General features: G+C 34.2%; 2 protein-coding genes across 2 annotated transcripts; both read right to left on the bottom strand.

Annotated features, from left to right (window-relative positions):
• Window positions 1-746: 746 nt before the first annotated feature.
• Window positions 747-1,873, bottom strand: LOC131802120 (probable serine/threonine-protein kinase clkA; the record flags this gene model as incomplete). The annotated part of the gene is given in 2 exon segments (XM_059121508.1): window positions 747-1,688; window positions 1,691-1,873. Coding segments are annotated over 2 exon segments (1,125 nt in total), but the record flags the coding sequence as incomplete, so codon positions are not given.
• A 3,127-nt stretch (window positions 1,874-5,000) lies between these two features.
• LOC109613305 (uncharacterized) lies at window positions 5,001-14,346 on the bottom strand. The gene is made up of 6 exons (XM_020037982.2): window positions 14,102-14,346; window positions 13,871-14,041; window positions 10,689-10,764; window positions 10,566-10,622; window positions 8,360-10,489; window positions 5,001-5,276 (listed from the first exon to the last, which is right to left on the bottom strand). Exons 3-5 carry the CDS (start codon window positions 10,722-10,724, stop codon window positions 8,360-8,362), a joined length of 2,223 nt encoding a protein of 740 aa, XP_019893541.2. The 5' UTR covers window positions 10,725-10,764; window positions 13,871-14,041; window positions 14,102-14,346; the 3' UTR covers window positions 5,001-5,276.
• Window positions 14,347-27,139: the final 12,793 nt, after the last annotated feature.

Genomic DNA, 27,139 nt, shown 5'->3' on the forward strand with positions numbered 1-27,139 from the left:
GTACATCAATATTTCCACCAACGCAAGATCTGCTATTAAGATGGTAGAGGTCGGACTATTCCTTCTGGTACCTCTCCACAAAGGGTCGAAATGTTGAATAAACAAAATGACCATAAATTCCGAAATAAGCATCCGGTTCTCTTCAAACTTCACACATCACAATATTTTTATTAACACAAGATCTGGTGTGAAGATGGGATATATCGATTTACTCCTTCTGGTACCACCCTCACAGAGAGATCAAATTTTTAATAATAAAACGATATAAAAATGCGAAATTACCATCCGATTATTTTCAAACTTCACACATCTTAATCTTTCTACCAACACAAGATGTGATATGAAGATGGAATACATCGGACATTACCTTCTGATACCTCCCCCACAACGGGTTAAAATTATGTATATGTATTATGCCTCCTATACTTCCTTCCCCACAAAAAGTTAAAGTTTTGATTTAAATAAATGTTCGATTTTCTTTAATGTTTGCAGGTCTCAATATACTTCGACCCACTATATCTGGCTCCTCATGCACATTTCAATACTCTCTAAAAATTGACACATATCTCATATCAAGTTATATAGTTATATAGAGGAGATGGATAATATTGGCCAGCTCCTTCGGAACCTCCCCTATAAAAGGTTCAACATGATGAATAATAAATACCGATGCCAAAATACGTTCAAAAATCGAACATCTGTCGGCAAAACTGACTGATACTTTTTAAATTGTAATTATTATTATTATTATTATTATTATTATTATTATTATTACTATTATTACTATTATTACTATTATTACTATTATTACTATTATTACTATTATTACTATTATTACTATTATTACTATTATTACTATTATTACTATTATTACTATTATTACTATTATTACTATTATTACTATTATTACTATTATTACTATTATTACTATTATTACTATTATTACTATTATTACTATTATTACTATTATTACTATTATTACTATTATTACTATTATTACTATTATTACTATTATTACTATTATTACTATTATTACTATTATTACTATTATTACTATTATTACTATTATTACTATTATTACTATTATTACTATTATTACTATTATTACTATTATTACTATTATTACTATTATTACTATTATTACTATTATTACTATTATTACTATTATTACTATTATTACTATTATTACTATTATTACTATTATTACTATTATTACTATTATTACTATTATTACTATTATTACTATTATTACTATTATTACTATTATTACTATTATTACTATTATTACTATTATTACTATTATTACTATTATTACTATTATTACTATTATTACTATTATTACTTATTATTATTATTATATTATTATTATTATTATTATTATTATTATTATTATTATTATTATTATTATTATTATTATTATTATTATTATTATTATTATTATTATTATTATTATTATTATTATTATTATTATTATTATTATTATTATTATTATTATTATTATTATTATTATTATTATTATTATTATTATTATTATTATTATTATTATTATTATTATTATTATTATTATTATTATTATTATTATTATTATTATTATTATTATTATTATTATTATTATTAGTATTATTATTATTATTATTATTATTATTATTATTATTATTATTATTATTATTATTATTATTATTATTATTATTATATTATTATTATTATTATTATTATTATTATTATTATTATTATTATTATTATTATTATTATTATTATTATTATTATTATTATTATTAGTATTATTAGTATTATTATTATTATTATTATTATTATTATTATTATTATTATTATTATTATTATTATTATTATTATTATTATTATTATTTTAATTATTATTTATTTATTTTTTACAATTTAATTATGGAATATTCCACAATTTATTTCCAACTCCACAAAAAGAATCCAATCAAAATGCAATCATAATTCAAAGCCATGGAGGAATCACACAAAGCAACAATGTCCTTCATTTTAAATTCCTCACAAATAGATTTGCGCTACTCCCCCAAAAAAAATCCCACTTCTGCGATATAATTATGGAATAACCAAAAAGTTTTCCCAAAAAAGAAGCGGAAACTCCACCAAAAGATTTCCCATAGAATGTTTTTTATGAAGTTTGTGGTTGCTTTCATAATCATTTTCACGAACTTTCATAGAAAATAGAAAAATATTTGATATAAAAGAAAAAAAGAAACGAATTAGAAATGAAATTATAAATTTGAATACATCATCATCAACGGCGGCAGCAACGTTTCACTCTGCCACCACCACCATCATCATCATCGTTGTCATCAACTGGCGCTTGTTATGCTAAACATGGACATGGCAGGAAATCTGGGAAAATCCCACATCCGCACCGAAAAAAACAACTAACCACAAACGAAGGGAAAATATGTAAAAAGTAAAATCGACAAAAAATCGACGAAAACAAACATTTAATGGAAAGTTGATGAGGGATACTTTTTGCGTCTGCAGAGTTGGGATGAGATGCGCCACCATGCTAACACACTTCATCAATAGCAATCATTAATTTTTCTTTCTAATTCTCTTTGAGGACAATGTCAATAGCAGATGTTATTGTGTTGGTGGGGGAGTGTTCGTAATTATTTGGGCAAAACGATAAACAAGAAAACTTTTTCAAGGTTTTTTCTTCTGTAGAAAAGTTATATCTTAAGACACTTCTCTAGATTGTGGATTAAGTCCTCCTTAGGATTGTAGACCCACAGCGGTTATTTATATATATAGATACAACTTCAGCTAGATCTCTTGAATTATCCAACATCTTTTTTTTACTTCAATATATCTATTGGGTGTTTCATTCAATTATGTAATCGTTATAGACGGAAACAATGTTACCAATGTCCTTCACTTCGCTCGAAAAAAATAAGTTTGTCCAAAGATATTGTATCCCTTTGATTACAAATTAAAGCGTGAGATGAAAAAACTGCATCCAACTTCAGACTGCTGTCATTTCTAAACCACTCGTCCGACAGTTGTTAAAATTACTCCAGTAACAGCTCATTATTTTGTTTACAAGCGAACATAAACATTTTGGTAGGAATCTTCCAGGAAAAAAGTTATTCGTGATGGAAATCAAGCGTGATAGTGTGATTTCTTTATATTTGGCTGGAAAACCACAAGTGGCTATCGTTAGAGCACTCAAGCATTTAAATGTGAATAAATCTTTTGTGTCTCGTACCACCGCTCGTTACCGTGTTACTGGTGGCGTAGCCCGACGTCAAGGAAGTGGACGAAAGAAAACAGCAACATCAGCAGAAATGGTTCGAAAAGTAAAGAAGCGACTTGATCGAAAACCACGTCGCAGTGGCCGAAAAATGGCTCGTGAGCTGAACATATCACAATATTCCATTCGACAAATATTGAAAAATGAGCTCGGGTAAAGCCATTGAAATTCCAAAACGTGCAAGAACATGCATCGCAACAGAAAGAAAATAGTCTCAAAAGAGCTAAAGAGTTGCTTCGCCTCGCCGAAAGTGGTGAACTGCCGAATTTGGTTTTCTCCGACGAGAAAACATTCATTGTCCAGCAGTTTGTAAACAAATAAAATGATCGTGTTTACTTGCCAAAGTGGTCAGCTGAAAATGTGCACCTTCGGTTGGCCACCAGAACTCAAGCGCTGGCCATAGTAATGGTATGGCCGCCATAACAACCGATGGTCGCTCTCTGCTCGTTTCAATCGAATGCCGAATATTATTGCGAAAATTTTCTGGAGGGTATATTAAAGCCTTGGGCACGCAAACATTTTGGCCGAAGACCTTGGACATTCCAACAGGACTCAGCACCATCGCACTCAACACGCGCCACCCAAGAATGGTTACAAAATAAGGTTCCTCGCTTTATTTCCAGCGCACAATGGCCACCAAAATCTCCGGATACCAATCCGTTTTGTGGAAAGCAAGGTTGGCACTAAAAAATACCAATGTGTCGATCACCTCCAGTAGCGCTTCGCCGGGAATGGGCCAAAATACTGCAGAGCAACATTCGGGCAGCGTGTGACGATTTCATTGGCCGCTTGAAGGCCATAATTCGTGCCAAAGTTGACCAATTTGAACAAATATAATCTATATTCTTAAATTTGATGCTATTTCCGAAATTTTTGGCTTTCATTTATAAAATTAAAAAAAATGAAAAAAATTATGGCGTTTGACTTTGTTGCAGTTTTTTATCTCACCCTGTATTCCTTCTCTAGATTGTGGATAAAATCCTCCTTTGGAGTGCAGACCGACTGCGTTTATTTTTTTAGTTTTGATACATCACCTAGAGCTATTGAGATATCCTCGCCTGTTTTTTTTTTTAATTAATAATCTAATCCCTCAGTTATATAACTGTTAAAGGACATTGGTCCTTAAAAAATGTTATGGGGACCCTTGGCTCGGAAAAAAAGTTGGTCCAAATATATTGTATCCCTTTGAATTTCAGTACTGAATACCGGGAGATAACGTTTAAATTATGTCACTATGTGGGGCGAGGAACTTATTTCAGGAAAATGATTATCACCAGTGATGTCAACTTTTCTTAATTTTGATCCCATTTCACCTACGACAAATCCAAAAGACATTAGCAATTAGATAACTTCATTTATATTTATTTTTCTTATTAATTGTTTAAAATAAAGAAAGCTGTAAAACAATACAAAAAATATCTAGGAACATAGGAAATTATCAAGACGGTCAATTTGACTTGAGTTTCCGGAACAAATACGTAAACAAAACAATATAGAAATATATATTTTTGTAGTTTTCGAGGACTTGTTTTAATAATAAAGACATATGAAAAACAAATATTGTCCCCATGTACAAAGTTTACAAATACACTAAAAAACCTACATAAACTTATTGTTATGTAACTTTACTTAAAATTAACACGAATCAAACAATCTGCAAAGATTACGAAATTGATTTTAATATATCGTGAAAAAAATTATGCTTGAATGATGAATTTATTCTTGGAGTAAACAGATTTGTACTTAAAGACTAGAATTGTATTTACTAAAATACAGCAATTTAGTGGTCGACACTAATTTTAATATAAAAACAAAAAACAAAAATGATCAAATTTCACATTTAATAAAAATAGAAAAAATCCAAAAAAAAAATTAAATAAAATAAAAAAGAAGAACTGGTGAACTAAATAACAAAACTAAAGGTACATATTTCTTAGGAATGTCTTTGAGCGTAGACTAAGGATTTATTCCCCACGGACTGATGAACACTTTACTGAAATGATAAATAAAATTAAATTAAAAAAGGAGAATGGATTTGAAACGGCTTTTAGAGAAATAAGAAAAAATCTTCGAGGAAAATTAAAAACAAAGTTAAAATACTAATGGCTCAGAATTAAAAATATGAAGAGATTAGAGATAAGAGACAATTATTCAACATTTTCAATTATAACCAGTAAGGAAAAATCGGGCTATACTATATGATAACCTACACCACTATGCATATTTAGTAGAGCTCGCGTAACTTTTTTATTTTTAATCTTTTATACCAAATAAAATTGTTATAGAGTGCATGATATCACTTCGATAAGAATTATATTGAAACAAGTAAAAAAGCTGTAAGTTCGGCCGGGCCGAACTTTGAATACCCTCCGCCATTTGGAACGAATTTGGCAATTTTCAAAAAAAATAAAATTCGTTAAAAATTCTGTTAATATCTTAAAAATACCGAATGTAGAAGTTATATTAGGGTCTATACGACGACATGGACCTGCATAGGTAACTTATGTCACAAGCCATTACAATATTCACACTTAACAGAAAAAAATCGGTGAATAATGTAGCTAAAATCATCAAAATACCGAATATTGGGAGGTACCGCTATATGGGGGCTATACGAACACGTGGACCTGCGTAGACAATTTTCTGTCACAGGCTGTAGTATCCATTTCGAACTTTAAATGCCAAATTTTAAACAATTCCTATGAATAATGTTGCTAAAATCATCAAAATACCGAATATCGGGAGGTACTGTTATGTGGGGGCTATATGAAAACGTGGACGTACATGGACCATTTACGAACTTAACCTGCCAACTAGCAAAATAAACATGTGTGCAAAATTTTAGCCTTCTATCTTAATTCGTTCGAAAGATAGCGTGATTACAACAGACAGACGGACATGGCTAAATCGTCTTAGAGTTTGGTTTCAGACGGAACTAAGATTTGGGGAGGCATATCCAATTCGATTTTCAATAAATTAAAATTTATACCAAATAAAATAATTATAGAGTGCATGATATCACTTCGAGAAGAATTATATTGAAACAAGTAAAAACGCTGTAAGTTCGGCCGGGCCGAACTTTAAATACCCTCCCCACCATTTGGAACGAATTTGGCAATATTCAAAAAATAGAATCCGTTAAAAATTCTGTTTAAATCTTAAAAATATCGAATGTAGAAATTACATTAGGATCTATACGGCGACATGGGCCTGCATAGGTAACTTATGTCATAAGCCATTACAATATTCAAATGAAAAATTTAAAAAAAATCGGTGAATAATGTAGCTAAAATCATCAAAATACCGAATATCGGGAGGTACCGTTATATGGGGGCTATACGAAGACGTGGACCTGCACAGACAATTTTCTGTCTTAGGCTGTATTATCCATTACCAACTTCAAATGCCAAATTGGAAACAATTCCGGTGAATAATTTCGCTGAAATCATCAAAATGCCGAATATCGGGAGATTCCGTTATATGGGGGCTATACAAAAACGTGGATCTACTTGACCCATTTTCAATACCAAAAGTCCTGCAGACAAAATATACATCTGAGTAAAATTTTATCAATCGACTTCAATTCGTTCGAAAGCTAGAGTGATTTCCACAGAAGGACAGACTCACGGACATCGCTAAATCGACATAGAATTTTATGAAATTTGAACTACTGGTATATAGGATGAATGCAGTCGTAGTTGCGAAAATTCGGTTCATTTGGGTTGATATTAGCCATTTGGTGCACAATAAACATGATATCGGATAAAAATATATATGAGAACTATATCCTAATCTGAACCGATCTCGATATAACATTGGATAGAGGTATTTTCGAGCAGTATCTGGTCTCCGGTACCAAATATCATTCTTGTGGAGTGCGTATTACGCATGTGAGGAACTTAGACCCCCAAATTGGATAAAACATTTATATATTGGAGCTATAGCTATATCTGAACCGACTTTCTTCAAATTTTATGTACTTGCTTCTAGACTGAAATCGGTGGGATGTACCAAAATTCAGGTTTTTTAGACTTATATTGGCAATTTGGTGCACAACTTACCCGAAATCTGTTCAAGATAAATGGGAGCTATATCTAAATTTGATCCGATTATCACCAATTTCAATAGGGTTCGTCCTTGGGCCAAACAAATATCATTTGGAAAATATCATCTCAATCTAATAATAAATGCGATCTGCATTTTGTTCACAAGAGTACACGGACGACTCAGAAAGTGATTCTATGAAGATCGTCAAAAGTAACTATGTTACAAACAAATGCACAAAGACATAACACCCTTACCACGGTGTAGGGTATAAAAATCAGACGGGCATCGCTAAATCAGTTTAAAAGCTACACAAGAATCTATACACTTTGTTGAGTCTAGCATAAGTATTTCGAGCAGTTACAAACGGAATGGCAAAGTAAATATACCCTCCAAAGAATGGTGGAAATATATGAAATTGGAATTAACACCAAAATCTTCAAAATATTGATGATCCGGAGTGGCTATGTCAAAAGCGAACCTACATTGATTATTTTTGAACAGACAGTATTTAAAGCATCAAATTATAACTGAGTTGGTTGGAGATACTGATATATGCGGGCCAAACCTAAAAGTGGATCGGTGGAGCCCATTTCCAATATCAAACATCTTAGGGGTACTACAATCATCTATATCTATATCGTGATATAATATGCAGACAGATCTAGTTAAATTGACGTAGAATTTTATGCTGTTCACGAATATGTGCACTTTATGGGATATTCAACCAAGGAAGGAATATATGTGTACTCTAGCATAATTCAGGAAAAAGTCAAGAAAACTTGAAATTTTATAGTTTAAATGTAAGACATATAGTTGAATGCTTATTGTCGAAAAAATAATCAAAATATTAAATTATTTCCTGAATCGTTAACATTTTTTACTTTGATCACAAAACATTTGATTTTCAAAAAAGTGATGATGCTGGAAAACTCTAAGAAAATTTTCCCAGTAAGAATTTCCCAACTATCAGAATCGTATTCACAACTCGAAAGAAAGTACATGAAAGAAAATGCAAAAGAAATCTCTTACCTATTTTGTGAATTCTTCAAATCTTCCTCTTTTCGCATGCGATTGATACTCATCATTATTATCTGCATCACAACGCCGTTTCCCACTATTTCTGACATTATGTCCCGGATATTTATTATTAGTATGGTAAAGACATTTACGCATAATCCATATGCGTTCTTGCATATTTTCAAAATTACAAATGGGATTGTTTTCGTATTGCGGCCCTTGTGACATTATACGATCATAGATTTTCAAATAATGTTCGATAATAAAGCGTAGAACATGGGGAAAAGAGAAGTCACGAATATTCAGTTCCAAATGATAGAGATCGTCCAATAGATATTTATTGCTTGTACGTTCTATAATGCGCCGCAAATGGCCTTGAAGTACATTATTTTTCCAATTGCGTGGTAAATGGCGTACGGAGTAACGAACATCGCCATCATAATCCTGGATGTGTGGATCATGCAATTTGGTAAGGAATTTCGATTCAGTACGATGTATGGCAATGTCCAAAAATGATATGCGACCAGCTATGACCAATTGATCATTTTCTCCGTAATCATAGTATTTGAGTTCCGTTTTAGCTTTGAAGCGTAGATTCAAATAGTTTTCCAAATTCATTAGAAAACTATTTATATCCGTATCGCATACATAGAACAGCAGCTCATTTTCGTGCATATAGACCCGAGAGTAGGCGGGAAAGCGGCAAATTTCATACTCATGTTGGCTCAATAGATAGCATAGAAGTAATTGAATTAAAACCGGTGCATCAGCGGAGCCACGCATCAAACCTTTTACTTGTTGATATGTCTTGCCACGATATTCAAAAATTTGTAAGTATTGGAAACGAAATTTCATCATTTTCATGAAAACAATTGGATCTATGGAACTGGTTTGTCGGAAAATTTCCGTTTGCACTAATTTCTCGAGTAAATATAAAATATCATCTTGTTTCACGTTCCAGTAGATATCCTCAATTTCGACTTTCACAAAACTATAATTATCTTGCACGGGAGTATTACGTATATCAGATGCTGCTCGGGTAATATCCTTTACATAGAACTTCTTTAGAAAAGGTTCAAGGACTCGTTTAAGGACATGACAAATAATCTGTTCCAATGGATAACTATACCAGCCTAAGGTGTTGGCTATGGCGCATAAAGTTCTCTGTTCGTCATCAATTTTCAGCTGGCCATATAAACAAGGAACATTTCGGCGACCGGTGTTGTATTCATTAAAAAGTTTCTGAATATTATCGCTATAGGGCTGTGGACGTCCCATGGCTTTAGCCATTTGTCGATTGTGCAAAAAATCTCGCTGGAGACGTTGATATTTTTTCAGACAAAGTTTTATCCAGCGTTTGAGATATTTGGTATCGCGCATTTCGACATAAATATCATTTTGTACAGCCTTTTGTATGACACAATCCATATCCCGATTGTATTCATGGGCTTCCATTAATATTGTACATTTGTTGTTTAGACTTTCAACAAATCTGTAATTCTGGTCCCCAACAATTCTACGAGTGTCCTCCAGGGCGTTGATCAAACGTGTGGCGTTAGCTGAGTTTTGTTCATACAATGACTTCAGTATTTTATCATAGCTTAACATCAAATATTCGCCATAGTACATTGAAGGTTCGATGGCCACATTTTCTTCATTAATGTGAAGGTCCTTCATGTACTCTGTGAATTTTGGCATATTGGGCGGTACAAACATATCACCCAATCCCAAAATGGCATTTACATTTGCCGGCAAATGTCGCCATGTAAAGTTTACAAATCCACTCAATACTTCATGCTTTGGTCGGGTATACATAAATGGTGGCTTTTTTAATGATTTTTTTGTATTCTTCCTGGTAACGGGTGCCTCAATGGCCGGAAGCGTTGTGGTTGTCCTTTCGAAGGGATTTGTGGGGAATTGTATTACAGATCTTACAGCTCTACTGTTGCTTGTGGTATCTTCTTTATCGCCCATGATAAATCTCTCAACACTCGGTGAAGCCATTAAGTTAATACAATCAGTGTTCCGAGTTGGAAATACAACGACACTTTGGGGTCTAATGGTTTGAATACCATTGTTTTGATACTTCTCAATTTTAGTTGTGTTGTTTTGCCCTGTTTTCATATTTCCATTGACATCATTCTGTAAAGATAAATTGGTAAATAATTTATTTTTATATGCCTTATTGTAATAATAAAGAAAATACAAAATAATTTACCTCATCATCTGAGCCAGTCAAGTCAATAAAGAAAGGAGCATCGGCGATTAGGACGACCTGAAAGTGTTTGTATAGAGATAAATATTTATCCAGTTTGCATTACTTTGGAATTCTTTAACTTACATCGTCAGAGAAATCCACTTCAATTTTTATATCCATTTCGTTTGTGGCAATCGAACGAGAATGCTAAGAAAGTATGCTGCAATAAAAAAAGAAAAAAAATATTTCAGATCGGTTTAAAGAAATAACAAGTAAAGAAAGTCTTAGTGTCGGGCGGGGCCGACTTTATGATACCCTACACCACTTTGATAATCTAGTAGAGCTACACATAACAATTAAAAGTTTTAATGGGAGAATTCAATCATACACGCTACGATTATTATTATGATTTAAAGTTCAAAGGACTAAATATGCCGAAGCATGTGTATCTTTTAAATTCGGACTTGTGTTGCCCATTTGGTGCACAAATAATTTAAAATCGAATAAAAATATATATAGGAGCTATATCCAAATCTGAACCGATTTCGATAAAATTTGGCAAAGATATTTCTGAGCTGTATTTTGTATATTTCCCTGAATATCGTTGTTACGGAGTGCATATTACGGTTGTGGGTAACAAATATAACAAATCGGATGAACAATATATATGGAAGCTATAGTTATATCTGAACCGATCTTCACCAAATTTGACATACTAGCTTCTAGACTCAATTCGGTCGTAAGTGCCAAATTCCATCCCATTTAGACAAATATTAGAAGTTTGGCGCACAATAAAAGGTAAATCGGACGAAGTTATATATGGGAACTATATCCAAATCTGAACCGATCTCGATAAAATTTAGCAAATATATTTCTGAGCTGTATTTGATATATTTCCCCAAATATTGTTGTTACAGAGTGTATATTACGGCTGCGAAGGACAAAAATAACAATTCGGATGAAAAAATATATATAGGTGCTATAGCTATATCTGAACCGATTTTGATCAAATTTGGCATATTTATTTTCAGGCCTAATTTGGTTGTATATGCAAAATTCTATACAATTCGGGCAGATATTACACGTTTGGTGTACAATAAAAGGCAAATCGGATGAAGATATATATGGGAGCTATATCTAAATTTTGACCGATTATCTCCAATTTCAATAGGGTTCGTCCTTGGGCCAAACAAATGATCTGTGCAAAATTTCATCTGGATCGGGCAATAAATTCGACCTGTACTTTTTACAAAAATACATGGACAGACGGACGGACAGAGGGACGGACAGACGGACGGACAGACGGACGGACAGACGGACGGACAGACGGACGGACAGACGGACGGACTGACATGCATAAATCGATTCAGAATGTGATTCTATGCTGATCATCAAAAGGAACTATGGGTCTATCTCGTTTCCTTTTTCCTGCTACAAACAAATGCACAAAGACATAATACCCTGACCACCTTGTGGTGTAGGTTATAAATATATAGATAGATTTTGGCTTTTTATACCTTCAGCCATATGGCTAGAGGGTATATATCATTTGATACCGCCGAAACGTGCCTCATCGAAACGACGGTTTTAGACCCTTGGTCTCTTTGGACTTAATCCGTTTCAGGATATTTAGATTCGATCTTACGATGTCCGTCCGTCTGTCTGTATGGCCGGCGATAGTGGTGATAATTCTCGAAAGGAGTATCAGATTTGATCCAAACTTAGTACTTCGTAATATTATTGTCAAACTTAGATCGAGTTCGAATATGGGCAATATCGGTCCTAGTTCTTCTGGTACCATATTTATAACAAATCTTGCGTTCATGGAAATATTAAGATGTACCAAGTCTGGAATTGGATCGGATATTGATTTCTCTTTTCATGAGCTTCATGGCTATGAAAAATTTGAGCCTTTGTGGGGGAGGTACCAGAAGGAATAGTCCGAACTGTAATGTCTTAATAACAGCAGATCCTCTGTTGATAGAAATATTCAATCGGATGTTAATTTCGCGTTTTATTATTAAAAACTTTTGTGGGGGGAGGTACCAGATGGAGTGGACCGATATGTTCCATCTTAACACCAGACCTTGGGATGATAAAAATATTGGTATGTGTGAAATTTTACGAAAATCGGACTCTTACATCACATTTTATAAGAGTTATAATTAATAAAAATTTTGACCCTTTGTGATGGAGGCACTTCATGGAGTGGACCGATATTATCCATTTTTACACCTGAACTAGAACGGACGCAAATATTAGGATTTGCAAAGAGCAAAATCGGATTATTGCTTCTCTTTATTTATTAACGCCAGTTTTGGTGTGAAGATGGGATATATCGGCCCACTCCTTTTGGTTCATCTCCAGAAAGGGTCAAAATTTTGAATATCCATTCTATATCGAATGAATATGGATTCCATTCAGATTTGGCACATCTCAATATTGCTATCTTATAAAGAAGGTACAAATTGATTCGTTCCTTTTGGTACCTCCCTCACACAGGGTTCAAGATTTTGAAAAACGAAACGCTCATAGAAAGCGAAATAAGCATCCAACTCTCTTCAAATTACAGAAATCCAAATATTTTTGCTAACACAAGATCTGTTAGCAAAATGATATATATCTGCAAAACCTCTGCTACTTCACCCATGAAGGGTCACAAATTTCAATACTTTTATCTGTCATAATTTTCTAAACAAGTCAGCGATTCTTTACAACTTGCTATATCTAAATATTTCTCTTAACCAGAAATCGGATATAAATGTTCGATTGTCTTGTAATTTTGCCCATACCAATATTGTTATCTGTATTCGATGAAGCATGAAAATGGAATACTTCAAAATATATTCAAATAATCGAGCATTAGCTGAGGGTATACATCCGCTGGCAAAAATAATATCACAAACTCGAAAACATGGATTACACAAAAAAAAAAACAAATTATAGTAGACCTTATTGGACTATGTAGGTTTTAGTCCGGATCAAAAACCGAGTTGTATGTCCGGCAAAACAGGTTTTGAAAACATACTTTCAGATCATATTTATTGTTGTACAAATCGGTCCCCAAATTCCTGAAATTCCTGAATTCAGGCTAAAAATGCCTACTTCTGGAAAAAATGCAGAGTTTTTGCGAAAGTAGAGGTGTACCTAGATAACTTGAAATTTCTTTCAATAACCCATATGATCACGCATTTCTAGCTGTGGTACAAAATTATAAGGCTTAACACTAGGTTAGTAGAAACTCTTGGATTTAATTTTTTTTTTTTTTTCATGAGTTAGATATTTGTTGTTCCGATTCTAATAAAAGTATTCTAATTTATACTTACCCGAAACCAGTTCCTCTAATAAGCGTCTTCTATAGAAGATAACGTCATGTATGAGCAGTGGTAATCTCGAAGAATCTAGTAGGAGCAAACGCCTTTATTCAGCAATACCCAGCGTAACGATGCTCACCATGCCTTCTTTAGTTCTTTAATCGTAATGGATTGATTGATTATCTATTGGATTGGAATTATCACGGAGTATTATGTGTTTTTTTTAAACATTATTTGTCTTACCTATTAACTGCTACAGAGTCCTTTTTTATAAAAACGCGCAATAATAATGCAAAAAACCCAAATTGTCTGCAATTCCAATTGGACAAATCCCGACAGCTTTTTGCACAAAATACACTTAAAACTACAATATACGACTTCAATACAATCACACACGCGACATATTTTCGAATCTCTTTAATTGTTTCAATATTTTCCTATATATGTTGTATTTTTGAAAATTGTACACAGATTGTCAAAGTTTTTAAAAAATTACGTTGAGTTCTATTCAAATTCGTCATTTAAGTAGAAAAAAGGTGCTCACTATCTGTCTCTTTCTATTGCACAGCAAAGAGGTTGCCATAATAATGCAAAAAATAAATGCACTACTTGCAACATAATGGAAAGGCGCTCCAGGGTGTTATAAAGCAGGTTTTCAATTCTTGTTCTATGAAAATGTGAAACGAAAACTTATATAAAGGAAAGAAATGTCAAATGAAAATTTTTTTATAAAGGAAATACTTCTCATTTCAAATTTGAATAGAAAAAGAATCCACTCCAAACTACAATTAAGGTTAGATTTAGATTTAAACACTTGACGCTGATCACTGTCCAAATGCCTTAAATTTAAGCATGTTTTTCGAAACTTGATTGCATCCGATTTTGTAAGATTGTACACGTAATGGGTTTCCGAACACAGCAAAGCAAGTCAACTTGTGTTTCAGAACCTGCAATATAGTAATCAAGGCCTAGCTAAGATCGACCAAGAAGACTACTTTGATAGTTAACTTAGTAGTCTTGTGCTATTGTGAATTGATTCTCTTTGAATTTCAAAACACATCGTTTCCATTTATTTGATAGTTTTTCTTAAATTTTAAAATGAGTTAAAAACGCTAAAGATAAAAGTTTGAAAATTCCAAAAATGTGCTTACAAAATTCTATTCCATACACCTTTTTAAAAATTTGCATATAGCCTTAGCGGTTTAAATCAATTAATATTGGAAACTATTGGTCTGTCCCACAACCTGCAAGAATCTTCTATTTTTACTATTTTTTTTAGATGTCATAAAGTAAAAATCAGTTATCGTAGTAAAAACTTTTACATTCTTGCAGTTCTGAAACAGATCTACTGCAAAAACTTGTTTACGTATTTACCAAAATTAAGAAATAAATTTTCAGTGAATATATTACAAAATTTACACGATCTCAAGTATCAATCCCATAGCGTATACGTCAAATATTTACCATTCATATGACGTATACGCCATGGAATTGATAATTTAAAGAAATGAAATGGATTAAGAAGTCTAAACGTACTCTAAATTTGACTATGGACATACCATGGTAGAAGAATATAAGTAGATGCATGGTACAATAAGGAGGTAGAACAGCTTCGTAAAGCTACAAAAATACAGCCCTGAGGTTACGCCCGCTTCCTGTCAGACTCATCCAAAATTATTGTTTTCATTTTTTTTCATATTTTTCCTCATTTTTAAAATGAGTTAAATACCGCAAAAAAAGAATAATATGTCTGGATTTTTCTCTCAATAATGTGATCCTACTTTTTCAATCTTTCAATATCATGGCTATACTTTTTATTGCACACTTATAAAAAATTGTAATCAGCTGTTAGCTCTACCTTACCTTTTTATTGTACCATGGGTAGGTGCATCCATGGTACAATAAGGAGGTAGAACAGCTTCGTAAAATTATAGAAATACAGCCCTGAGGCTATGCCCGCTTCCTGTCAGAATTTTTCAAAATATATCCAACAAGTTGTTTTCATTTATTTGATATTTTTTGTTCATTTTTAAATTGAGTCAAATATCGCGAAAGATGAATGAAATATCTGAATGTTCTCTCAAATATATGATCCTAAGTGTTCAATTTTTCAATTCCGTGGCAAATCTGGTTAATATCATTAATGAGCGCCCCGCAATTTAAGTCTCTTCCAATCATTAGTTGTGTTCTAGTACTTTTTTAGTAGTAAAACTAGCAGAAGAGAGAACAGTTCGAAATGTCATTCTCATTTAGGTTTGCTCAAAAAATAAGGGAACGGAAAATTAGCAGAAATGCGATAAAATGTCAAAATTCCAAAAGTAAACAGCCTAAATCGGACTGGTGAAACCTTACTGAAAAGGGTGCCAACATTTAAAAAATGAGTATTAAAGACGATAAGTTAAAATTAATAATTTATAATCTGATTCCTCATTGAGCCAGTCCTCTTCACTGCTGGAATCATCCAAAAGTGAATACATCAGTTGCTCCATATTTTCTCTTTTGTTTTTTTGCACGACAAATATTAGTTTTTCCTTTAGTTTTCAAGTTGATCATTTTCTTTATTGAAATGTATCAATACATTTTTCAACCTTGTTAGCCCTGCCAATTAAATGTCAAATTTACAATATGCTCATTTCTGCTCGGCCAAATTCATGTAGATCAAACAAACAGAAATGTGCACCACTCAGCGCCATTTTTTTCTCGAGAGAGCTGCAAGTTTTGCTAGTTTTTGGAGTACGGGAACGCGTTGTAGCAGAATTAGTGCTAATTAGTACTAATTTGCAGGTTCTGGAACACAACTATTGATTTTGAAAATAATTTGTTTTCATTTTTCAAAACAATAATACATACGCAAAATTGGCAGAAGTCGTGCACACTCAGAAAAAAATTCTAATCAGCTGGTAACTCTACTCTACCTTTTTATCGTACCATGGGTGCATCAAAGCTTGGGAATATTGATATGTCAACAATCTTGAATATTTTTTTCGAAAATAAGTAGTGTAAGTTTGTTTGTTTGTTGCTATAAATGCATTTTACAAAAATTTTTACAAATGTAAAAATTTTTCATTCAAAATTTTCTATTTCAAAATCGGTTTGACAGTTCATTATCCCAGCAGCTGTGTCGATGCGACTAGCTGTATTCTTCTACCATGGGATATACGCTACATTTATTTTGATCGGCCAATTTTGACGTTTAACCCTATTAAAGATTTACTATGTAAACGTACTTTTAGGTGCAGGCTTAGCACAATTGATGGTAGAATAATACAGGTAGATGCATCAACGCTTTTCAATATTTCTGTAATGTTTCTCCAAAAATAAGTTGAGTTACATACGTTTTACCCTTCGCCGCCAAAAGGTTAGAAAATTTTTCCTTTAAAAATTTCATTTCGAAAATTGGTTAGACAGGCCATTGTCTCAGCAGCTGTATCGATGCGACTACCTGTATTCTTCTACCATGGCACAATTACAGAAGGCAGAACAGAAAATACATCGAGATGAATTTCCGTAACAAAAAACGGCCAATGAAACCGTCACACGCTGCCCTAATGTTGCTCTGCGGTATTTTGACCCATTCCCAGCGAAGCGCTTGCTTGAGGTGGTCGACACTTTGTTATTTTTTAGTGCCAACAATGCTTTGCAAAATACTCTAGACACAATAGTCCAACGGATTGGTATCCGGAGGTTTTGGTGGCCATTGTGCGCTGGAAATGAAGCGAGGAACCTCATTTTGTAACCATTATTGGGTGTCGGCTGTTGAGTGCGATGGTTTGTAAGTCCTGTTGAAATGTCCAAGGTCTTCGGCCAAAATGTTTGCGTGCCCGAGGCTTTTATACACACCCCAGAATATTTTCGCGATAGTATTCGACATTTATTCTGAAGCCACGGTCGATTAATATGAGTGGAGAGCGACCATCGGCTGTTATGGCGGCCCACATCATCCCCATGGCCGGCGCTGATCATTTTGTTTGTTTACAAACTGCTGGACAACGAAGGTTTTCTCATCGGAGAAAACCAAGTTCGGCAGTTTACCACTTTCGGCCAAGCGAAGCAACTCTTTAGCTCCGTTGAATCTATTTTCTGTTGCGGTGTAAGTTCCTGCACTTTTTGGAATTTCAATGGCTTTACCCCGAGCTCATTTTTCAATATTTGCCGAATGGAATATTGCCATTTTTCGGCCACTGTGACGCGGGTTTCGATCAAGTCGCTTCTTTACTTTTCGAACAATTTCTGCTGATGTTGCTGTTTTCTATGTTGTTTTTCTGTTGTAATTCTACAACGTCCCTGGTATGTGTGGATGTTGATTTTCGTAGGATTTTTTGTTAAGCTCGGGAGTGGAGAGCGTGTTATCCAGGTTGTAACTTTTCTTTTGGGTTTATGATTAAGGATGGAAATGCATACAGCGTATATTTGGCTGGCTTCTTCGTAGATGAACAAAGGAGTTTTAAGTTGACTTAATTCGATTTTGGCCCTAGGTCCCTTTGTTCATTTCCGAAGAAGCCAGCCAGATAAGCGCATTAGTATTTCCACCTTAAGGGTTTAGGTTAGGTTAAAGGATGTGTGGTTGTGTAAAAACAACAACCACTCCACTCGGAGACGTATTGGCCCATTGTGATCATCCTAATTTAGAAAAAATTAAACTGAAAAGGTTTGGAGGTTAGAGTAGAATGGATAGGAAATAAAAGAGTTATTGGGTTTGCATCCATGGTGTAGTCACGTGTCGTCCTTAGCCATTTTAGTCTTCTGGCTAACTGAAGAATAACTACTGGCTCGGTTTCGGAGAGGCATGACAAATCGGACAGAATTTGCTTACCTAGAAGCCTATGTCTTACTCCGACCAGGGTAGGGCAGTGACAGAGTAAGTGTTCCACCGTTTCTGTTTCTTCCTCATCTTGGCAAAGGTTGCAGTATTCAGTGTCGTCACCTCCCCATTTTAAAGTCATGGCCTTTATGTTGCAATGACCTTTAATTACACCCACCACCAGCTTCAGGTCCAACTTCGTCATGGATGTAAGTGACCGTGATCTCTTTTCTGAGTTCACTGGCCAAATCTTTTTGGAGATGTTACATCCCCTTCCAGATAGCCAGTTCTGTTGAAATCTCCCAAGATAGTGATTATGAAGTACTTGAAAGAAGTGGCATAAAGGTGGCTTCACTGAGATCTCAATCTCTAGATCTACTGACGCAGATCCACGTCTGGCCAATTCATCGGCAGATTCATTGCCAGATATGTTGCATTGTCCAGGAACCCAACAGAGCTTGACAAACGACTTTACCTTTTCCAGGGCAGTCTTGCACTCCAGAACAGCCATAGATTTGATTCTCGCAATGATAGACATTTATAAAAGAAATTACTGATTGGGATGATACCTTCAAATTCTTTAAATCTTTAATTTCTTTTGTTAAAAAAACTTAAACTCCTTTACAGGTCGTCTTCCATAATTCCAGACAGCTGTTGTGCCCAGAACTAAAACACACACAAAAATAAAACAAATGCTTATGAAAAGAGAATTTCCGCTCGAAATGATTGCATTTAAAGGTCGTAAACATTAACAAAGGGGTTTCTGGAGTTATGCAGTGCAGTGCACTGCACTACAGTCAGTCAGCCAGTCGGCAATCCAGTCAACTTGTAGACAATGGAGGAGTAAATTTGCACGGCAAAATAAAAAAGCAAACACAACGACTGGAATGCAAACGGTACAATGTAAATGTATGTACGCTTATGTACCGGTAAAATCTATTTACATTATGAAATAATAAAACAATAATCCGGAGTTTTTTCCCTCCTTTCAGCTTAATGCACACGTAAATATTTACGAAGGAAGAACGGAAAATAAACAGCACCAAACTGCCGGAGGAATTGCATGTGGCAGTGTTGCCATTGTGAGAATTTTGCTGAAATAAAATATGGTCCAATTCTTGAAATAATCCCGCTCTGAAGGTGGGTAAGCGAAGCAGTTTTCCGTGTGTGTCATGATATGTTAGTGGAGACAATTATTAAAATTCATTTTAGAACCACGTCGAATTTCCACATTGATAAATAATATGGCAACATTTTACCTTCGGCAGGAGTTCTGCCATGTATTGACGTTTATTTCCCCACGAAAATCAAAATAATAACGATGGGAAAGGGATGTTACCACCTGATGGTTGTGTTGGGATAGAGTACTCTACTTCTGCTGGAAGACTTCATTTTATTTTGTTTTTTTTTTTTTTTTTTTTTTTCATAAGCTCTTCTTGTTGCTGTGGGAATGGCGCCCAAATGGGTATTTTTTATGACTTAATAAAATGTATTTAAACCATTAACACTAAGAAAATGTGTAGAACAGACTTCCTTTGAATATGGAAGTGGCAATGCACATATCCGGATGGAAGAAATAACCATTGCTTTGCGTATTAGTGTGTATTTTATTGCACTGCAGGTAGTGTGGATATCCCTAATGGAATTGCAGAGTTTTTTTCCTTGGCGAAATAGACTTGGGTAAAATGATATGGGAGTCATAAACGATTAACACCAGATAATCGTTGAAAAAAGTAAAAAAAGACGACTAATGATATATAAAACTTATTTTGGCTATTATAGCGCATTTACATACAAAATGTCTACCCGGGTTAAACCTTATAAGAGATTTTTCGCGATTGGCTTCCTAGTTCCAATCATGGTAGAAGAATATAGGTAGATGCATCAACGCTTAGAAACATTGATATATCCATTTTTTTAAATGTTTTTTCAAAAATAAGCATATTTTTATATGTTTTCTCATACGACGCCAAGCGGGGGTTGTTATAATATGCATTTTCAACAATTTTAACGAATTTGAATAGCTTTTCATTCAAAAATTTCAATTTCAAAATTCATCTGACATTTCATTGTCCCAGCAGCTGTGTCGCTGCGACTACCTGTATTCTTCTACAATGGTTCCAATTATGCGTCAAATTCGAACTAGGTCACCCTAACTTATTTTGCTTTTTATAGCACGTTTACATACATTTTTTAAGTGATGGCGTTGAAAGTTTACCATTCTCTATTAACCGAATAATATTTATTCAAGCTAACCCTGATAATTAAGAAATCACAATAAATATGTAAATGTAATTTCCGGGTGTAGATTAAATTTTGGTTTTATTCAAAAATATTTTTCTTAAGTACTACAAAAACCAATCTAACTTAACCTAATCGCAACCACACTATTAATCTTAAGCTGGGAATACATAAGGCGCTTATTTGGCTGGCTTCTTCGGAAATGAACAAAAGAGCCTATGGCCAAAATCGAACTAGGTCAACCTAAAACTCCTTTGTTCATTTACGAAGAAGCCACCCGATGACATAAGCCAGCCAAATATGCGCTTTATGTATTTCCAGCCTTATCTATTTTGCAGGGATTCAACTTCAAGGCCTTAAAAATTCTTGGTGACTTAATGCGATCATCCAAATAGTAAATTTTTATTTTTGCATCCGGGGCTAGCTCGTTGCAGCTGTCTTTTAAACGTGGTTGTTTCAATGAGTATTCCCGATCAATACTAATCTTTTTTACTTTGTCTTGCTACTCTTTTTTCCGCTTCCTCGATGCCTTCTTTAGCTGCTGATTTATCATATTTGTTTATTTCATACATGGAACAATTGCCATAATTATAATCCTCGACAAACAAGTATTCGCATTCTTTCAGTAAGGCACCGATATACACCGCGTTTCCTTCTTTGCTCTTCTCTTGATAGCAGTCTTGCTTCCCGTGGCTTATCAAGCACATTTTTACATGCCTTTCATTTTATAACCTTAACCTCCTTCTTAACCTAAGATTCCCATTTTTTTGCTGCTCCAACTCAGCTTCCAGATACAGATTGAGATGAAAAAACTGCAACCAACTTCAGACTGTTGTCATTTCTAAGCCACTCGTTCGACAGCTCTTAAAATTATTCCAGTGACAGCTCATTATATTTTTTACAAGCGTACAAAAACATTATGCTCAGAATTTTCCAGAAAAAAAGTTATTCGTGATGGAATTGATAAGCGTGATAATGTGATTTCCTCATATTTGACTGGAAAACCACAAGTGACTATCGTTAGAGCAGTCCAGCATTTAAATGTGAATAAATCATTTGTGTCTCGTACCATCGCTCGTTACCATGATACTGGTAGAGTTGCCCAACGTCAAGGAAGTGGACGGAAGAAAACAGCAACATCAGCAGAAATGGTTCGAAAAGTAAAGAAGAGACTTGATCGAAACCCGCGTCGCAGTGGCCGGAAAATGGCTCGTGAGTTGAACATATCGCAATATTCCATTCGGCAAATATTGAATAATGAACTCGGGGTAAAGCCATTGAAATTCCAAAAAGTGCAAGAACTTACACCGCAACAGAAAGAAAATAGACTCAAAAGAGCTAAAGAGTTGCTTCGCTTGGTTGAAAGTGGTGAACTGCCGGATTTGGTTTTCTCCGCTCCGATGAGAAAACATTCGTTGTCCAGAATTTTGTAAACAAACAAAATAATCGTGTTTACTTGCCAAAGAGGTCAGCTGAAATGTGCACCTTCGGTTGGCCAACAGAACTCAAACGCCGGCCATGGTGCTCGTGTGGGCCGCCATAACAGTCGATGGTCGTTCTCCACTCGTATCAATCGACCGTAGCATCAGAATAAATGCCGAATATTATAGCGAAAATATTCTGGAAGGTGTATTAAAGCCTTGGGCACGCAAAAATTTTGGCCACAGACCTTGGACATTTCAACTGGAGTCAGCACCATTACACTCAGCACGCGCCACCGAAGAAAGTGAGGTTCCTCGCTTCGTTTCCAGCGCACAATGGCCACCAAAATCTTTGGATACCAATCCGTTGGACTATTGTGTCTGGAGTATTTTGGAAAGAAAGGTTGGCACTAAAACATACCAAAGTTTCGATCACCTCAAGTAAGCGATTTGTCAGTAACGGGCGAATATACTGCAGAGCAACAGTTTCATTGGCCGTTTGAAGTCCATAATTCGTGCCAAAGGTGACTAATTCGAACAAATCTGAACTTATTTGAAAATTTGATGCTATTTCCGACATTTTTAGCTTTCATTTAATAAAATTTAAATAAAAATTTTAAAAATTATGGCGTTTGACTTTATTGCAGTTTTTTTTATCTCTCCCAGTATTGGTTCTGTTTTTCTAGGTTACGCCATTGCTTTTCAGAAACTTCTCCCATGGTCAATAGATCTCTTTCAAAATTAGAGAACAAGAACCACTAGCCCCAGTTTTGTATCATTAACTAGGTTTAGGTCATCTTTTAATAATTTGATTCGGGTAGTTGATTCGGCTTATTGCTATGCTATGTATTGTTATTGCTATGCTATGTTACGCCTTTCCTCATCCTTGGCTTCATTGTAGGAAGAGATCCCAGCTCTAACTGTTTCCATCGAATGAGGACTCGCCGGTGGGAACATGTTCATATCCTCAAACTTTTAAGCGGCCACAGAATCAAACCACACATTCGCAGTTATGTGAATAAAATAACCAATATCTTTTGGCCATTTCGAGAATCTCTCGAACACCTTCACACCATTAGCTTCTCTTTTGTCATTTAAATCACTGTGTTGTATTTTCATTCGACGTACAGCCTCAATTCAATTTAACAATGTGTCAGTACCTTACGGCTAAAAATATTTCCTTATATCTATACTTATGCCATGTTTACGTTAGAACTTTTTGTAGGGTTAACCTACTTTGAGAGGATTTATTTGAAGTAAAAGTAATGGATATGACAATTTAAATCCAAATCCAGTGGGTTAACCCTCATATATATAAACGTACTTTTAGTATATATCTTATTTATCTAAGTTTATCTATATAATACTTAACGGAGGATACGGTGAAGCTGTGGCCTTTCTCTATGCTATGTTAATTACATATATACTTATAATTACGCTTATAATTATAGTGTTCCCCTGAAAAACGTTGAATAAAAGCTGGAATCCCTAACGTTTTTTATATTTTAATTTCTTAAATCTAATTAAATCTATTTCATTTTTAATATCAATTCTAACTTAGATCCTCACGTTTAAAAAGAAATTTGTATTTATTCACGTTCCGAATATGCACATAAATAATATACCAAGGTGCTTATAGTTTGGGATTATTGGATTTAAACACGCCCTTAACACACTATATCTAGTGAGGTGAGTTTAACTTATATACTGTAAACCTACTTTAAGTTCGTAATGTTTTATAAAACCCCATGTTTCCAAATAAAAAATATTAATAAAGGCTCTACCACTCCCAGTATGTATATATCTGTGCCTTTCACATATTTTTGATTTTCTTTTATTAAATGCATTAAAGTGTTTGTTGATGTTCCTCTCAACGAACTGCTGTTTGACTAGGGATTCAAATGCAAATGGTGTGCAATACCTCTGCATTTGTACAGCCTAGTCTGGGCTCACACACACACACCATTTTTCTGCCATCAAAAAAATCATAACCGTTGGTGTTTGTTCAAGAATAGATTCTGGGATTCCCAGTTTTTTCTTAGTTTGAATGTCAGAGTAGTTAAAGCTTTTATAGGTTTACACTCCACGGAGGAAAAAAGGCAAGTTTACCATTTCATACCAGCAAAAAAGGAGGTAGAGATTGTAATATTGCTATTTGTATTTACAAAGCCGTTTGGAGTTTGCCATGCAGTTCATGGTAAAGCAATTCTGTACATTACTTAATGTTTTTTGCTTTTATTTTTTAAACAAACGAGATATTTGTAGACTAGGTATTGAAAATATTTTTCTTCTGAGATTAATGTGAGAATAATATAATAATACTATATTAGCAAAAAAACTTAAGTAATATTGTCAAGGACTACAACTCAAATTATGAAAACTTGAGATTCTCTCAGAATCTTTTTATTGCTGCGTTGTAGAAGGCCATCCTTTTTCGTTTTCATCTCGCTGACGATCACTTCATCCTTAAGTTCTGTCGTGTTCCGTTTTCATATGGCTAGAGAGGGTATATACCATTTGATACGACCAAAACGTGCCTCAAAAAAAATAACGGTTTAGACTCTAGCTCTCTTTGGGCCAAATCCGTTTCAGGATATTTGGAGTCGATCTAGTGATGTTCGTTTGGCTGGCTGGTGCGCACGATAACTCTCGAAGGGAGTATCCGATTTGGTCCAAACTTGGTACTTCCCAATATTATTATCAAACTTACATAGAACAAATTTGTAGATGGGCAAAGTCGGTCTTCTCCTTTTTATACATATCCCAAAAATTTGTATAAGAGTTCCTTCAAGGGTTCTTCTGCTCCAATTCTTTCGTCTTTGCTGTTTTTCCGCCATTTTCGCAGCGAACACATCACGCTCTGTTTTAGTCTCTCTACGGGCCTCCCCAGAATATGTCAAACCCTCCGAAAGTTGTTTCACTTTCTCCTCCAAAGATTTTATGGTTTGCTTGAGTACTTATTGTGCTCTTTCCTCAATACCCACCATTTCCGATTTGAATTCATGTCCTTGATTTTGTAAGACATGGTATTTATATTCATCTCCATCATTCTTCAAGTTTAAGTCTCGTTGAACCTGGACGTTCAATAACAACCTTTCTTTTGGATCAACATTGGCATCCACAGCGACCTTCAGGTTAAATTCAAACTTTATGTTCGTTACTTGTAGTTTCGTCATTTTCCTGTTTTGTTTCCTCTAGTAACTGTACATATTTACTATTCATTCGTCTTCATCCGTAATCCGTTCGTGATTCAAAGCATCGTTTGTTCTCTTCCTAAAGCCTCATGCAGTAGCTTATGATGCCTTGCTTTGCGCATTTGGCACCTCTTGTTGCTAAGACCTCTTTTGTCTCATCTTGTGTTATAGAAAAGAATTTGTAAAATTCCGTCATCTTATGTCTAACTTCATTGCAGGCATTGTGTGACTCTTGTACATGGTTAAGTCCTTTTTCGAACTTCGTCATTGGTGCTAATTTCACCGATTCCTCTTCTGGGGATAAAGCCCCTTCTGTCTGAAGTTCTCGGCATATTTTTATTGTGTGAAAAATTTCCTTACTGTGTGGCACAATTCCAGCTTTTAATTTTAATCTTAGCTGACAGAATTTCCTCGATGTTGAGGCAAATTGTTCGAATTTTTTTTTTAATATTTTTCGCCGATCCGGCTCGGATTATAGTTTTAAAAAAGAGGCATTCTCTTCTTCGTGGATATAAGATGTTAAATATTTAATATAAAAAAATATTAGATAGTATGGTAAGAATATGGCCATATTTTGCGAAGATTAGGTGAAATTGATGGTTTTCTTAATATTGAGTCGCGATAATGTCCAGGTTTTATGAGCTCAAAAATAATTTTGGTTTGTTCAGATTTAATTCGAAGATTTGTTATTTTGGTAAGAAGAAATTCCTAGTGTTTGTTTGTAAGAGAGGAACCTAGGGTGTATGCAACTGTTTGGTATGTGGTATCAGATTTTGGGGTCCTTTAAAATTTTAAATGTTTTGGATGAAAGAGACAAGGATGGACAGTCAAGGTGTCGAAACCTAAAATTCAAGTTCCCTTGTGTGACGATAGAAATCATGCCTCAATTTTATTTTTATCGAATTTTTCATTGTTTTATTTATATTTCCGTTTTAATTATAAATGTTTTCTTTTTTAAATGAATTATGTTGATTTAGGCAAATATTTAATGATTTAGGCAAAATTTAAAAAAAAACATTACCAGGTGAGTGGAAAAAAAATAAAATCCAAGCCTTAGAGAATTTTGATTGAAAACGATTAAAAAATCTGGAATTTAAATGAAAATCCAAGTGCTTTCGTGGGTCCTGGGTATTAAAAGGAAATTAATCTGAAGTCGAGTGAAATTCAATTGCCGTCGTGGGCCTTGGATATTAAAAGAAATAAACCCGAGATTAAAGTTAATCCAAGTGCCGTCGTGGGCCTCGGATATTAATAATCAAGAACCCGGAATTTAAGTGAAAATCCAAGTGCCGTCGTACGCCCTGGGTAAAAAGGAAAAAAACTGAATTTGAGTGAAATTCAAGCGCCGTCGTGGGCCTTGGATATTAAAAGAAATAAACCTGAGTTAAAACGAAATTCAAGTTCCATCGTGGGCCTTGGTTATTAAAAGGAAAAAAAATCTGAATTTGAGTGAAATTTAAGTGCCGTCGTGGGCCTTGGATATTCAAAAGAAAGAAACTTGTATTAAGTGAAATTCAAAGACCCGTTGTGGGCCTTTGACTAAAAAATGTTTTACCAAACGAATAAGCTTAACCACCACACCACATTCGGCAAGTACCAGAAGTGAAGCAGCCTTTATACAACC

Source organism: Musca domestica, unplaced genomic scaffold, assembly GCF_030504385.1.
Source record: "Musca domestica strain aabys unplaced genomic scaffold, Musca_domestica.polishedcontigs.V.1.1 2, whole genome shotgun sequence".
Lineage (NCBI taxonomy): Eukaryota > Metazoa > Arthropoda > Insecta > Diptera > Muscidae > Musca > Musca domestica.